The sequence below is a fragment of the Egretta garzetta genome, unplaced genomic scaffold, assembly GCF_000687185.1.
Source record: "Egretta garzetta isolate BGI_Z169 unplaced genomic scaffold, ASM68718v1 scaffold136, whole genome shotgun sequence".
Taxonomy (NCBI): Eukaryota; Metazoa; Chordata; class Aves; order Pelecaniformes; family Ardeidae; genus Egretta; species Egretta garzetta.
The window spans coordinates 2,691,690-2,705,309 of record NW_009260066.1 but is presented as its reverse complement, the minus strand read 5'-3'; the positions used below and the strand labels follow the sequence as shown (position 1 = coordinate 2,705,309).

Genomic DNA, 13,620 nt, shown 5'->3' with positions numbered 1-13,620 from the left:
CATGGACCTGTTGGAGCGGGGCCAGAGGAGGGCTACTAAAATGATCCGAGGGCTGGAGCCCCTCTGCTAGGAGGCCAGGCTGGGAGAGTTGGGGTTGTTTAGCCTGGAGAAGAGAAGGCTGCGGGGAGATCTGATTGCGGCCTTTCAGTACCTAAAGGGGGCCTATAGGAAAGATAGGGAAAAACTTTTCAGTAGGGTCAGCTGTGACAGAACAAGGGGTAATGGCTTTAAACTAAACCAGGGTAGGTTTAGACTGGATCTAAGGAAGAAATTCTTTACAATGAGGGTGGTGAAACATTGGCAGGGGTTGCCCAGAGAGGTGGTGGAGGCCCCATCCCTGGGAACATTCAAGGCCAGGCTGGATGGGGCTCTGAGCAACCTGATCTGGTTAGCGGTGTCCCTGCTCCTGCAGGGGGGTTGGACTAGATGACCTCTAGGGGTCCCTTCCAACCCAAAACATTCTATGATTCTATGTTTCATGTCCCCCTTAGCTGCTAGAATGGAAGTACATTATGATGTAACTACAGCTAGTTTATCCCCCAAACACAAATCAAAAGCACTTACTGAACACAGCTGTGTTTTCAATTATTGCTGCTTTTTATTATCATCGCACAATAACAGCTACATATATGTTTCCAACTGACTTGAAGGCTGGTCGTTGGCCTTCTACCTCCTGGCCTGAGATTCTATGCCGTTATATCATGTGGCTTTCTTCAGCCATCTCCTGCAGTTCTTAGTTTTCATTTATGACAACCAACATCAGCTTCTCGCTTTTTAAATTTTAGACATGCACACATACACATACATATGTGTATGTGTGTCAGTATACACACCTGCCTTCATTTTCCTTCAAAGCAGTTTTTAAATTATGATCTTCTCTCTTGATTTTAGCTTTCACCAATATCTACTAAAACATTCTCAAAAATCCTCTAATTCTCACTGACTCCTTCAACCCACACAATGACATTCCAAATCCAAAAGGAAAAGAAATGTGATGTTGGACTAAGAGATAGAAAAACTACAGATAAACAAAAAACCCAAACATTATCTGTATTATCGTTTATGCCTTGAAGTCCTTGATGCTTGATGTAGCTATGAGCTTCATTATCCCTCTGGTGCCACTCACCCCTGAATCACTGTCTTCTTCACAGAAACACAGTCTGCCCCAGACTTCTTTTTGCATGTGAAAAACCTAGACCACACTAAGCTATTCAGCTCCTACCTGTGCTTTTCTATTGCTGATGGAAAGAGAAAGTTGTGCACACAGGAAGAGTATCAGCAGACCTAAGCGATGCTCATTGTGCAGGTTCAAGAATGCCATTACCTTGAAAAACTTGAGCGTCTTGCCCAAAGGATGAAGTTTATAGTCTTTGTATTATTTTCAAATTTTGCAGTTGAAAGAGCTCTCTAGTCATGATCAAAATCCCAAGTATTGTATCCCTCAAAGGCAACAGAAGCACATTTTTGTTTACAACTCAAATAAAAACACAGTTACTACTTTTTTCCTGTAACATTGATCAGTCCAGTCCCTCATGATTGCCTGAGTAGGGGCAGTGAGGGTTTGTTTTCATTTTCAAGTACCTATGTCTGTTTCAAAATTCTCACTGAGCTAATTCAGTCCTACTTAATCTAGCAAAAGAGTCAACATGTTCCACTTCCCTTGCCTTTTCGCTAAATGTAAAGTATTTCTCCCCACATTATCTGAACTGACCAAATACAATTTGAAAACAAAGATTTCTGAACTGAAGACCACAGTACAATTTCTTTCCATAATTGCAACTTTCTACATTTGTCTGAAGCTCTGCCTACTTCATCTTATAAAGTCCTCAACAGACAGGCTCATATGGGTTACAAAGCTGAATACGACTGGTATCAGGGTCTTGATCACTTCTGGTTCCTAGTATGCACACTAAACAGTTGTAATAAGCTGTTGTCTTGATTACCTTTACCTATGGTGGAAATAGAAAGCTCCAGTGAGACAACCCATAGCAAACTTTGCAGACCTGAAAGGCAGTTTATAATAGCTATATGGCAAGTGCCAATGCAGTTTTAAAACCTTGATAGCATTTGTCCTGCATATTCCTACTAATTTACCAAAATATGTCAAAATTTCAGTGACTCACAGTTAAATATCTTGTATTGTAGCATGGGCAATTGCTTTATTCATACACTTTACAAGTCTCCAGTCCCGGAAAAATTTGTCAAATGAAGTTTCATGAGAACCTTCATGAAGCCAAAAATTCACTGAGAGATTAAAATTAATTCTGCTATAAATACTTTTTTATTCCATTTATGCACACAGGTCTTTTTATAGCCATTAAACCTCCTCTCTTTCCCCTTTTTGAACACTATTGAAACTGTCAGGAACTACATTTTACTTTTCAGCAATCATTTCATACACATCATTATTCCTAGAGTTTAAAATGGAATTGTTGATGGTTCAGATACTGTTAGACTGTCATTAGTTCTGCAAAGTATGCAATTTGTCATTTTGGAATAAATGACAGCACCTTCACTTGTGCAACATGCTTTTAAACTTCCTCTCTCTAATTTGAAAATGCCAGTATTATACTCCATTTCAGGAGAGATATTTTTAAGGCTTGCAGGTTGACTTATCACAGAGCAATTTGTCAGGTAGTATTTTGTCTTCATTAAGGTTTATTCACATAAAGTGATTGGCCTGTCCGTGATATTCCCCAAAGACAATACATTCTGTCTTACCTGATGGTAATGAGGCCCGTGTTAAATTTTCACTTTCCTCATCAGTGCTGCCACCATAGTCATTTTCTCTCCCTGTAGCCATCTCAGTGGTAGCTATACTATCCCTACAAAAAAAAGAAAAGGAAGCACGTCTTTGCCATCTATTATTCCTGCAAAGAATTTATAATTATTTCTGTACTGTCTTAGAGACAATACAAGCTGATACAAGTCAACATAAAGTCCCCACGCTGAACAGCTTAGCATATTCATATACAAGGACAGACAATAAAAGGTCAGTTAAGCAAACAAATTAAGTTGTGTTGTAACCTTAGAATGATTCACCTTCTCTGGATATTTTTTAAATAAAAAGTACATAAAACCATGCAGATTTCAATATTTTTGTTTCCCAAAGGACAAAAGGGATCTAACAGTTCAGGGAGAATGCATATGAAAGTATCACCTATGGAAATGGCACAGACATACTCTGATTGGAAAACCAACTGCAACCTAACAGAAAAAAAAAAAAAAAAGAGGACAGATTCACTGAATATTCAGTTCTTGGCTACATCATCCAAAACAATATGCGGTGACGCCACAAAGAATCCTCTGCTCTCATGACTACCAGTGTTGTTTTGGATAATCAAGCACTTAGCCAGGACGACCTGTCACTCGCTGTTAGAGCCAGAGAAATGGAAACTACACTAAACTATGCATCAGGTATGATACACCAAGTAACTCAAAAATTAAGAAATACCTTGTACATTTGGCATCGGCTGCAGATTCTTTAGCTTCATTCAACAACTTCTGTAAGTTTCTTATCTTTGCTTTCTTTTCATTCAGCACCAAAATAAACCGGTTATAAAGATCTGCCTCTAGTTCTTCTTTAGCTGCCACACATTTTTCCAGCCTAAAATGTAAAATGTAAAATTAACTGTTACACCATTTCTTTTTGAAACTCTGTGTTTCCTGGAAGAAAATTCTGTAGCAAGGCTAGCCTTCCTATTACAGGAATCTCCATACCAAACCATGCACAACTAGTCCAGCATCTTGTGTCTGAAACAGGCCAGAAGAAACTTTTTTCTCCACAGAAAATTGCAGTGAACTTTGCTACCCAAAGGAGAAAGTTTTCCAAGGGGAAAATGTTCTCTTTGTGCTTTTTTTTTTAATCAGTTCTTGCACACATGCATCTGAGGCAACTAAAATTTAAACAGGAAAGTGCTCTTTATTTTCAGCACTGAATTCACCGTAGTAGGCATAGCTTAGCAGGATACACATAATGAGATTACAAATAGATATGATTAAGCTTGACAGGTCCCAAATCTAGACCACACACTCTGACTTAAATATATTGGAACCGAGGAAAAAAAAAAAAAAAAAGAAATAGGAAATAGGCAACTCCAACACGGGCTGAGATGACCAGCAAATACTTTGGGCAACTGGGACAGCTCTCGAACTCTTTCCTTGCCAGGACTCCTGGGGCAGATGTGGGTGATGCAGACCTCTGCCCGACTATTTTTCACCAAAAGGCTTGCGTGTCTTGTTCTGTTGAGCTAGCAAGGTACAGAAACCAGCTCCTGGCAAAGCTCAGCAGAACGCTGCAGCAACAACTGATGGCAACTGTAATCCCTTACAGGCATTCAAATACAGTGCTAGTAACTCCAGTGCTGTGGGCTCCATTTCGAATTACACAGATACAGAGCTGAGGTCTTGGTACACTTGTAGCCACCCCTAGGCAATTTGGTTTTTTTCACTGAGCCCATCACAATTACTTGGTAGAGGACTAAACACTTACAATATATATAAAACCATTTTAAAAGCTCTTAATTAGTATCTTCAGAGTAAAATATTTTTTCTTGTTTTTAAAGGTTTAATTTGCACCTATAGGTAGGTCAATGTCAACAAGATGAAGCACAACGGAAATGTACAATTAAGAAAATGCATATATGCTGTCTCAGAAGCAAAGCAAAAAGGGAATACAAGCAAACATGAGCACAATAAATGAAGTGACTTACAGCAAATGTGATTCTATATTTACTTCTTGAATTTCATAACTTTTTAGTCCATGTGTTGAACCACAAACATTTTATTAGTTGTGTTCACAACAAGCAAGTAAACATCTTGATAATCTTATTGATCATGGTAGCAGCATTACAGCAAGTGGTCACAACCTATAAGCAAAATTCTTTTCACCAATTTATGCAAGGTTGGATAAAAAAGTTTAGAAGGCTTCCTTTGTTATTAAACCTAAACACATAACAGATTTTAAAAATAGTAATTTATAAGGTAAGAAATTTCAACAGACTTCCTACATAAATACTGATTATTTTGTTCACAGATCAAAACCATATATGATGTAAGAAGGAAGACAATAGAAAATAATCTCATGAAGTATTAAGTCTACTGTGCAATGCTTTAGGGATATGCTTGATAGTTGATAAATAATTCATCTAATTTAAATGCAAATAGCAGAACATCATTACCATATAGATCGGTTCAATAATTCCTAAATGAAAGATCATACGTACTAATCAACTACCAGGAGACTTTCCACCTACAAAAGGGAAGTTAACTGTTTAGTGGGGAACAAATAGACAATTCACAAAGAATCATAAACCCTAATACAGGGTCCAGAAGCACCTTGACCAGCTCACAGAAGGAGAAAGGTAAGGAAAAGAATTGCCTCCTACTTATCAAGTAGAATTCAGCCATTAAAAAAAAGATTTTTAAAAAAAAATATATATACAGTTGTTGGGTAAATTGCCATTTACATGCTTGAAACTAATTATGCCTGTATACATAAAAGTGGAAAATAAGGATTTTGTGTAAAATACGGCAATCCTGTCTGCATCAAATCCTACAGAAAAGTCCCCTCCCCCCCACAAAACAATACTAACTAAAGAAATTGCTTACTACTGTGCCTTTATTTTGCCAAGGGGCTGGTTAGTGTCAGAGCAGCTGAAGGTTGGTTTAGTTTCATTGAGACATCTTGCTGACTTGGCCAAAAAGGTGTCATATAAGACATCCGCTGATGCAAACCCACATGTAAACTCTCAATGAAGTAAAGCTGATGCTGCCTGGACGTTAAGCAGCACAGCATAGGAACCTATTGCACAACTAGCCCAATTCTTCAGCCTCTGGAGCAAAATACAAGCATCTTGAAATATACATACTGACTATATGCATAGATTAGAATATTAACTGTTCCCTGTAGGCAAAATCAATTAGTAGCAAACCATCAGTTAATCTTATATGATTGTTTTCATTTATGTGAACACCTTTTTGGATTTTTTCCTGTTGTCTGAAGTAATCTATAAATAAATACATTCTCCTGACATAGGTATGGCATTAATTTAGCATAACGGTCAATCAGTGTAAAATAGTATTACATTAAAGCTACTTGCAAGTTATGAGCCTTTAAAAATATATGGCATACGATGATACTTAACAAATGGAATAGTAAAAAGCAACAGTCCTCCGCTGCTTGGGAACAGGGATGCATTAATTATGCAGAACGTATGTGTGTGTGGGGTGGCTCTGGCTGTAACTCTGCATAGCCTTTAGGATTCACTCAGGCATGCATTACCTGAATTACGTGACCACTAAGCAAAGCTGGCTGGGTTTCATTCCAATACCTCATTGGTTACAAATACAAACTTTAATTGCAATTCATCACATGCTTATGCCTGGATGTGATTTGTCTCATGAAAATACCATCTCCCCAAGCCAAATTAAGAAGCTGCTCATCTCAAAGACAACTTTCAAGTACAATGAAAGTAAACAGAAGTTAATGGCTAGAGTGGTGCAAGCCTTATTTGCATGTGCTTTCCAATTCCTATATTCTTAGATCTCTCTGTTTAGTAAGTGCAATGCTTTTATTAATGTGCCAGGCACACCCAAGTTGATAGCCATCAAAAACCTTGCACAGCCCACTGAAAGCAGCCAGTATTAGGAATGGTTATGATTAGTAATCGAGAAAATAAGGTAACTGTCCAGTTCTTAAGTGCTGCCTAAACGTTGAGCAATCGCACATGCTTCACAGACGTTAACGTGAACTATGTAACTTAACAGCATTTATAAATTTTCCACACGCCAAGACTAGAAAGAAAAAATTCAGCATCTCTGCTATTTATTCTTGTCCTCAGTGCTCTAAAACAATTACTGGTCTCATGGCACCGCTCTATTACATTTCAGATTCACCCTTCTCCCAACATTGGTAATGGTATTGAATCTTGATGAGCTCATGCTGAAGAGCCAGTTTCAAGCACCAAACTACCTAGCCTGCATTTTTATAAGCTGTTTGTGGTTTAAATATACTGTCACTATAGTTGACCACAACATAAACTAGAAGATATTTTGATTTTGGCTTGTCTGCACTAATTTTAGATGTTTGATAAAAAAAACATACCAAAGCCAAACCAGAAATTTAACTTGTGTTTTATTGGCCAAGGAATTATTTTGCTGCAGATTATTATTACTTTACATTTACCATATTAATTATCTATATGAAGTAAACACAGTAGCTGTTCTGCTCTGATATTTCAACTCACCTATCCCTGAGGTGTGCGCATGCACACACACACGCCCCCCCAGGCACCCATTTGCAGCATTTTCAGAATAATCCTTTTCAAAATTTCCATAGCCTGTTTGCATCTTGCCAGATAGTGTCTTAGTAATTTTTATTCTATGTTTTTAGATCAAGTGCTGAACAGTCTAGCTAGCCAATAATTCTCATACCGATGTCACCTATGCACAGGTCATTTCCTAAAAGCAGGGAAATGTGCAGCCAGGTAAAATCCTACACTTAGGTCATCACAATAAGCAAGATGATGAAAATTAAGGGAGTTACAGCTTCAACCTGAAACGATCAGCACCCTCAGATGCCACACAGCTTAGACTAGAGTACATAAGTAATTTAACAATTCGATGACAAGGGGATTCCTCTTCAAAGGGATTTTTGGCCTGCTCCTGCCTTTCTCCTTTACTTGAACCTGAATTGCTCACTAGGCAGCTTTAGCCTCCTGAAGGAAACTTGCTTGTCATATTACAGACCAAAAGGAAAGCAGAACAAGTTTATACCTCAGGAGACTCTGGAAAGCCACGGGGCAAAAAGCTGCTGAGCCAAGCTCACAAAACCTTCAATGGTGGTCAAGCAAATTAGAGTAGGGAAATGGAAAAGGGATGATCGAATTATTCCATCCAGTGCACCATGCTTAACCTGAACAAAAACAGCTCTGGAAGTCTGTATGCTATGTTTTAATTCTAATGAGGTCCTGAAAGAGAGAGATTTTAAGCAAGGGGAACTGCAGGGGCTGAAACTGTGGAGCTGATGAGCCTTAGCTCCAGGCAAAGAGGGAGCACAATTCTCCACACCACGTGCTTTATATTTGATGTTTTACCACTCAACACCATGAGTGATACAGAGTGTGAAGCTTGAAATCCTGTCTAGAAGACAACAAAGACAGGCAAAGCTTTTGTTCCGTTCCAAGAAACTCACAATACTAGGTCCAGCATTTGGAGCCAAAACGGCAAAGAGAGACAGTGGGGTAGAGCAGGCCGTGGCAAAAAGAATTTAAAAAACAAAACAAAACAAAACAAAAAACCCAACAAAAACCGACTCCAAAAAACAAAAAAACAGCACTGTTTGGATTAAAATTATTTTTATTCTTCATTTAGCCGACATGGCCAAAGTTTGGTGACCACACAATTTTCAGTATTTATTTTGAAAAATCATGTTTTGGCTATTCAAAATATAAAAATTATAAAGAAAACCACCAGTGTTCAAAGCTTGAATACACTGCTTCTGAGAGCAAAGGCTGTCAGGCAAACGTGATTTTTTTTTTTCTTTGGGTTTACTCTTTAAAAGTGCCACACCACCATGGAAATTGATACAAGCACTAATGCCTATTACACATTAGCGTGTAATGCAGTACAGCATACTGGTTATACAATACGCTATTGTTCAATAAACTGTTAAGCAGAAAAAACACTACTTAGGAAGGCCGTATGCTTGTCAGGGAGATTGTCAGGAGAAACTGTTAGTCATTTTAATGAGAGGGAAACAAAACTAACTCCTCCCAAAAGTTAGCTCTCTTTTTCAAGGTAAATTAACACCAATTAGCTACGTTCTTTCATCAATCTTCCTAAATGTGTTTTTTCAGATAAAGCTATGGAAAAACAAGATAAATCTCTGATTTGTATCTGCTAAGCATTTTATGCTGACTGAAATAAACAAAGATTACTTCACTACAGAGTGCAGTGGCAGACAATTCAGATCATAAATGCAATGGCAATTAAAAAAACCCAAACAAAACCAACATCACAAAATAATGGCGCTTTTTCCTGTAGCAACACACTTGTTTTCCAATCCTGTCTGCTTTGACAAGGCAAACAGATTGAAGCAATGGCAACGTATTCCCCACTCAAAAATGTAATTTAAACTACTAGTCATAAGAATTATAGAAAATAATGGAAAGAAGGCTTCCTAAAGAAAGTGGAGAGAATTCTACAGAAAAGAGATTACTTTTTTTTCACTTCATAAAGGTAAAACCAGGTTTCATTTGTGAAGTTTGTAATACCAGTTGCATTTTTGACATAGGAAGATCCACAACTACACGTGCTGTAAGTAACTGGGCTCAAAACACTTGTCAAGAGGAGAAAAATTTGTGTGCACCTTTCTGTATATGACTCCAAAAGTGCTGATCAGTAAAGCCTGCACTGACACTGTAAGGACTTGTGAGTTTCTCAAGTTTCACCTGCGAATGCACTCTTAAACTTACCGCTTCTCCACGTCGCTCCAGTCATTGAAAAGCCTTTCATTTTCTTTTTGCAGGTGCTTGTTCTTCGCCTGCTGTCTTCCCAGGCAGTCTAGGCAGTAACCGATCAGCTCCTTAACCACTTCTGCCGGACTTGACACTTGCTGTAGCTTCAGAGATCCAAGTCTAAACTAGGACACAAGGAAAGAATGAGCTGCTTCATCTGTACTAGAAAGATTGTAAAACCTCACTCCAACAAACTTCAATACATAATGAGCATAAGAAATAACTTTCAGTCCTCCTGTTCAAAGTGATACAATAGATTTGTCACAAGAAGAATTGTGGAATAATTTACATGCCAATTATTTATGCATCTAATATATCTTAATGGTCACCTATCATTCAATAGGCACAGGACAGGACATAAGCACTGACGTACTTTCTAATGGGCAGGAAGAGATGCAAGAAATGTAACATGATATAGCAACAACCTGCTCTTGTACAGATCAGAGGAGGTCAGTAGTGTTTTATATAAAAGGCATTTTCACAGAATCATAGAATCATTTAGGTTGGACAAGACCTTTAAGATCATCGCTCCAACCCTAGCACTGCCAAGTCCACCACTAAACCATGTCCCCAAGCACCTCGTCTACCCATCTTTTAAATACCCACAGGGATGTGGACTCAACTGCATCCCTGGGCAACCTGTTCCAATGCTTGACAACCCTTTTGGTGAAGAAAAGGGTTCCATATTTCCTAATATCCTATCTAAACCTTCACTGGCACAACTTGAGGCCACGTCCTCTTGTCCTATTGGTAGTTACCTAGGAGAAGAGACCAACATCTTGATGTAATGCGGAACCAGAGGAACTGAAAACCTAACGGTATTGCTAACACATTCTTGCTATCTGCCCAAGGAACCAGCTGAAGTAACCTGCTGCCTGTTCTGGTACCCACAGCAGCGATACAACCACATAAATATTACTGATAAAACAAATGAAGATTAATTACTTTTGATTTAAAGTAGCACTACAAATGCCTGTCTATGATCCATACATGCACCTGATGGATGAAAACTAGCTCACAAGTTTTCCCCTTCAGGCCTCAGAGAGCAATTTCTTGATAATAAAAGGAGTCCTTCAGTTAAATTGGTAGCCTCAGTAATTCAATGAGATTAAAGGATAGAATCTTTAATGAATAGTTGTATTTCTTCAGCAATGAGGATGTCATGTAGGATGTACAAGAGGTCTGATCAGATTTGTTCTGCCTGGTCTGGCAGAAACAACAGAAAACTGTTGTTTCTATTACATTAAAGGAGATATAGTTCAGCCGTACGCACAAAACAGTATGAGCTAAGCTATGAACATGCAAAGCTGGATGAAGATATAAAGACATAAAAAATGTTCGACATCACAGTTTGAAGAGGAACGATATTACGGTTGCTTGAACAAGGTCGCACACATTATCTTAAGAGAAGCAAACCAGAAGTGAAGGAGCTGACTTTGGTGCTCTGAAGTGGGTAGACGATGAGGAATCTGAACTACCTTAAGGTACACTTCCATAGCTGATAGAGCCTACAGAAGCCATAGGGGACTCTTCTGACACCTCTCCGCATCCAGCAGCAACACCATTTGTCCAGTTTGACAAAAAAACTAGTTGAGGGAGCAGATCCAGAGAAAAAAGCAGAGTGGGTTGGATGACACAATCCAGACTTTGGCCAGCTTAAACTACAGCAGACACAGAACTTTCAGGAAGGAGGCATCAAAATGACTTTGGCTTTGATTGGAAATGCCTGCAGAAATGTCGAGTTGGTGAGGGGTATGTGGAAGGAGAAAGGGTCCTCTCTCGCATCTTGTAATTATTAAAACAATTGACATAACTTTGGTGGCATTTCATGATGAATATAACTATTACTCATCTTTTCAACTTGAATACATGGCAACAACATCTTAAAAAAATATAAATGCAAGTGGTACATGCCAGGGAAGAGTTCAGTCTGTGTCATGACACCTCACCTATTGAAATCAGAAATGTCATTTCATTAATTTTTCTCCTCACTTTAGTTCATTTTACTTGGGATTGCATGGCAGATAACCAAATAAAAGACATCCATGAAAAAAATGGGTAGTGTTTGTTAACACTTTTTTGAAAACTGAAGTTTACGACTACTATGCATAAGGTTTTGCTGAAAAAGGCCTTGTAAAAATTGCTCATAAAGATTTTAAAGCCATTGCCTGAAACAATAACAGTCCTTCAACTTAGATAAGATATTTTAGCTGCGGAAGTCTCTGCAACAATACATGATACTATCATGAGCTTCTTCAACAAGGTTAATTTATCAGAAAATGTGGCAAACCCAAATGTTTAATTTCAACTTAGCCACTGATCTTTCTTCCAAATTCATGTGTACTGTCTCTAACATGTTGTTTTCCTTTAGCTTACATACATCTGATGGCTAGAGATGAAAAGATGCATTTAATTTATTTTTGGAAATTAGATTACATTATCAGTAACCCACAGAGTGACGCGTATTCCCTGGATATCACACTTGCTGTTTGACAGCATTAACAAAGATGGACATTTGCGTAAAGGAAACTGTTTTTCATCACTTGCAAGCCACCACCATATCATACAGATAAAGAGTTCATGCCACACTTGAATACTAGCCACAGAGATAGAGAAGCACAGTAGCACAGATAAATAGCAACACAATCTTCTACTTACACTGTGGAGGAAATAGAAGCAGCACATCTTTTAGTCTTATGCTTTTAATATAATCAACTGAGATAAGGTGTAGACAAATATGTTCAATCAGGACAAATCAGCATTGTCCAAATGACAGGTTACTCAGCACAAAAGAATAAAATACGAATAATTCTAAAATAAAGTGAATAACAATACATTTCAGCTGAAAGCCTGATTCCACTCACAATCAAAATCATGCCAAATGCACATCACACATTTCAAAAGCAACTGGAATTATAAACAAACACCAGTTCAGCCTCCTACTTAAACATATTACATAAACCAATACTGCTAGTGCAACGTGGAGTTTCAAAATTGCAAAATACATCCTTAGCTTCATGGACCTCTTCCATGAAAGGATTTCTGAAAATCTGTTAGAAAAAACAATGTCCTTCTTTTATAAAAGTTGATACACCAAAGGAAATCAAGCCAGGCTACCATCTTTGATGAATTCACAAAATGGAGATGGGAGATGTCACGCTGCAGAGAGCGGAGTGGGAAATGCGAGCCAGCCTGACGAGCCACTGCTAACGTGTGCAGCAACAGAGAGGAGGTGCTGGACAGACTTGCCACATTGCTACAGGGACACAATTAATTTGGTTGGCCACCTTAGGTGTTCGTTTCAAAGTTAACTCCATAACAGTCTTTAATTTAGTCTTTAATTCAGCCCCTATACAAAGCTATTGACTGTTACACACTTCCTTACGTGAAACTTCACTGTGCTGCTTTCCGTGTCTTATACACTGTGATCTGTGGACCATTTCTAGCAGACAGGTAAAGCAAGCCCATTACCAGGAGGTTTAAATCTATTAGGCAGGTGCTCACGTATCAACCAAAAAGAAATAATAAGGCTTCTGCAAATAAGTATTCTTCCATATATTTTTTGCTCCTCCCTCCCAGTTGTCTAATCTTAACATAGTTGTAGGAGCAAATTTTCTGGGTTACATTGCAGCGACCTCCAGCATCCCAGTGCAGACAAACACGGGACATTTAGATACAGCCCTAATTAAGCCAGAAGTAACGTGATACTGGACATGCAGTTTTGCTTTGCCTTCTTCGCACAGAACGTTTGTTACAGAAAGTGTACCAAAAAAGCCTTCTTAGTCTGTTTCTTCAACATGAAATTCTTTATTACAAGGAGCTATTACACTACTTATTTAACAAATGTTAGCACTAACAATAGTAACATTGTTATCTGAGCAAATTACAACTGATTGGCATTCACCCCTGTAAAGAGCCCAGTGCCAAGAGACTGATAAGCCATAAAGGCAGCCAGATCCATTTCATTTCCAAAGCATCGAGGCAAAGCACAAGCCATTTGTAAAACAATGTAAAGAAAATCAAGTCTCAGGACAGTTTTGCTCTGGCATCCCAAATTGGAAAGCAAACTGGTAAAGGCGCAGATGCACAAAATAGCACGATT

The 13,620-nt window shown here is 38.4% G+C and overlaps 1 protein-coding gene across 6 annotated transcripts in view; it reads right to left on the bottom strand.

The window, feature by feature from the left end:
* The window catches only part of XRCC4 (X-ray repair cross complementing 4), a 182,749-nt gene that overhangs the window by 96,864 nt on the left and 72,265 nt on the right, over positions 1 to 13,620 (bottom strand). For 5 of the 6 annotated variants that reach the window (XM_009641146.2, XM_035896607.1, XM_035896608.1 and 2 more), the window contains 3 exons: positions 9,477 to 9,643; positions 3,455 to 3,607; positions 2,722 to 2,825 (listed from right to left, as the gene is read on the bottom strand). In XM_009641146.2, the coding sequence (XP_009639441.1) occupies positions 2,722 to 2,825; positions 3,455 to 3,607; positions 9,477 to 9,643 (424 nt within the window). Of the gene's footprint in view, positions 1 to 1,800; positions 1,950 to 2,721; positions 2,826 to 3,454; positions 3,608 to 9,476; positions 9,644 to 13,620 lie in introns of those variants that run through there. The other variant, XM_035896609.1, reaches the window with a different exon arrangement.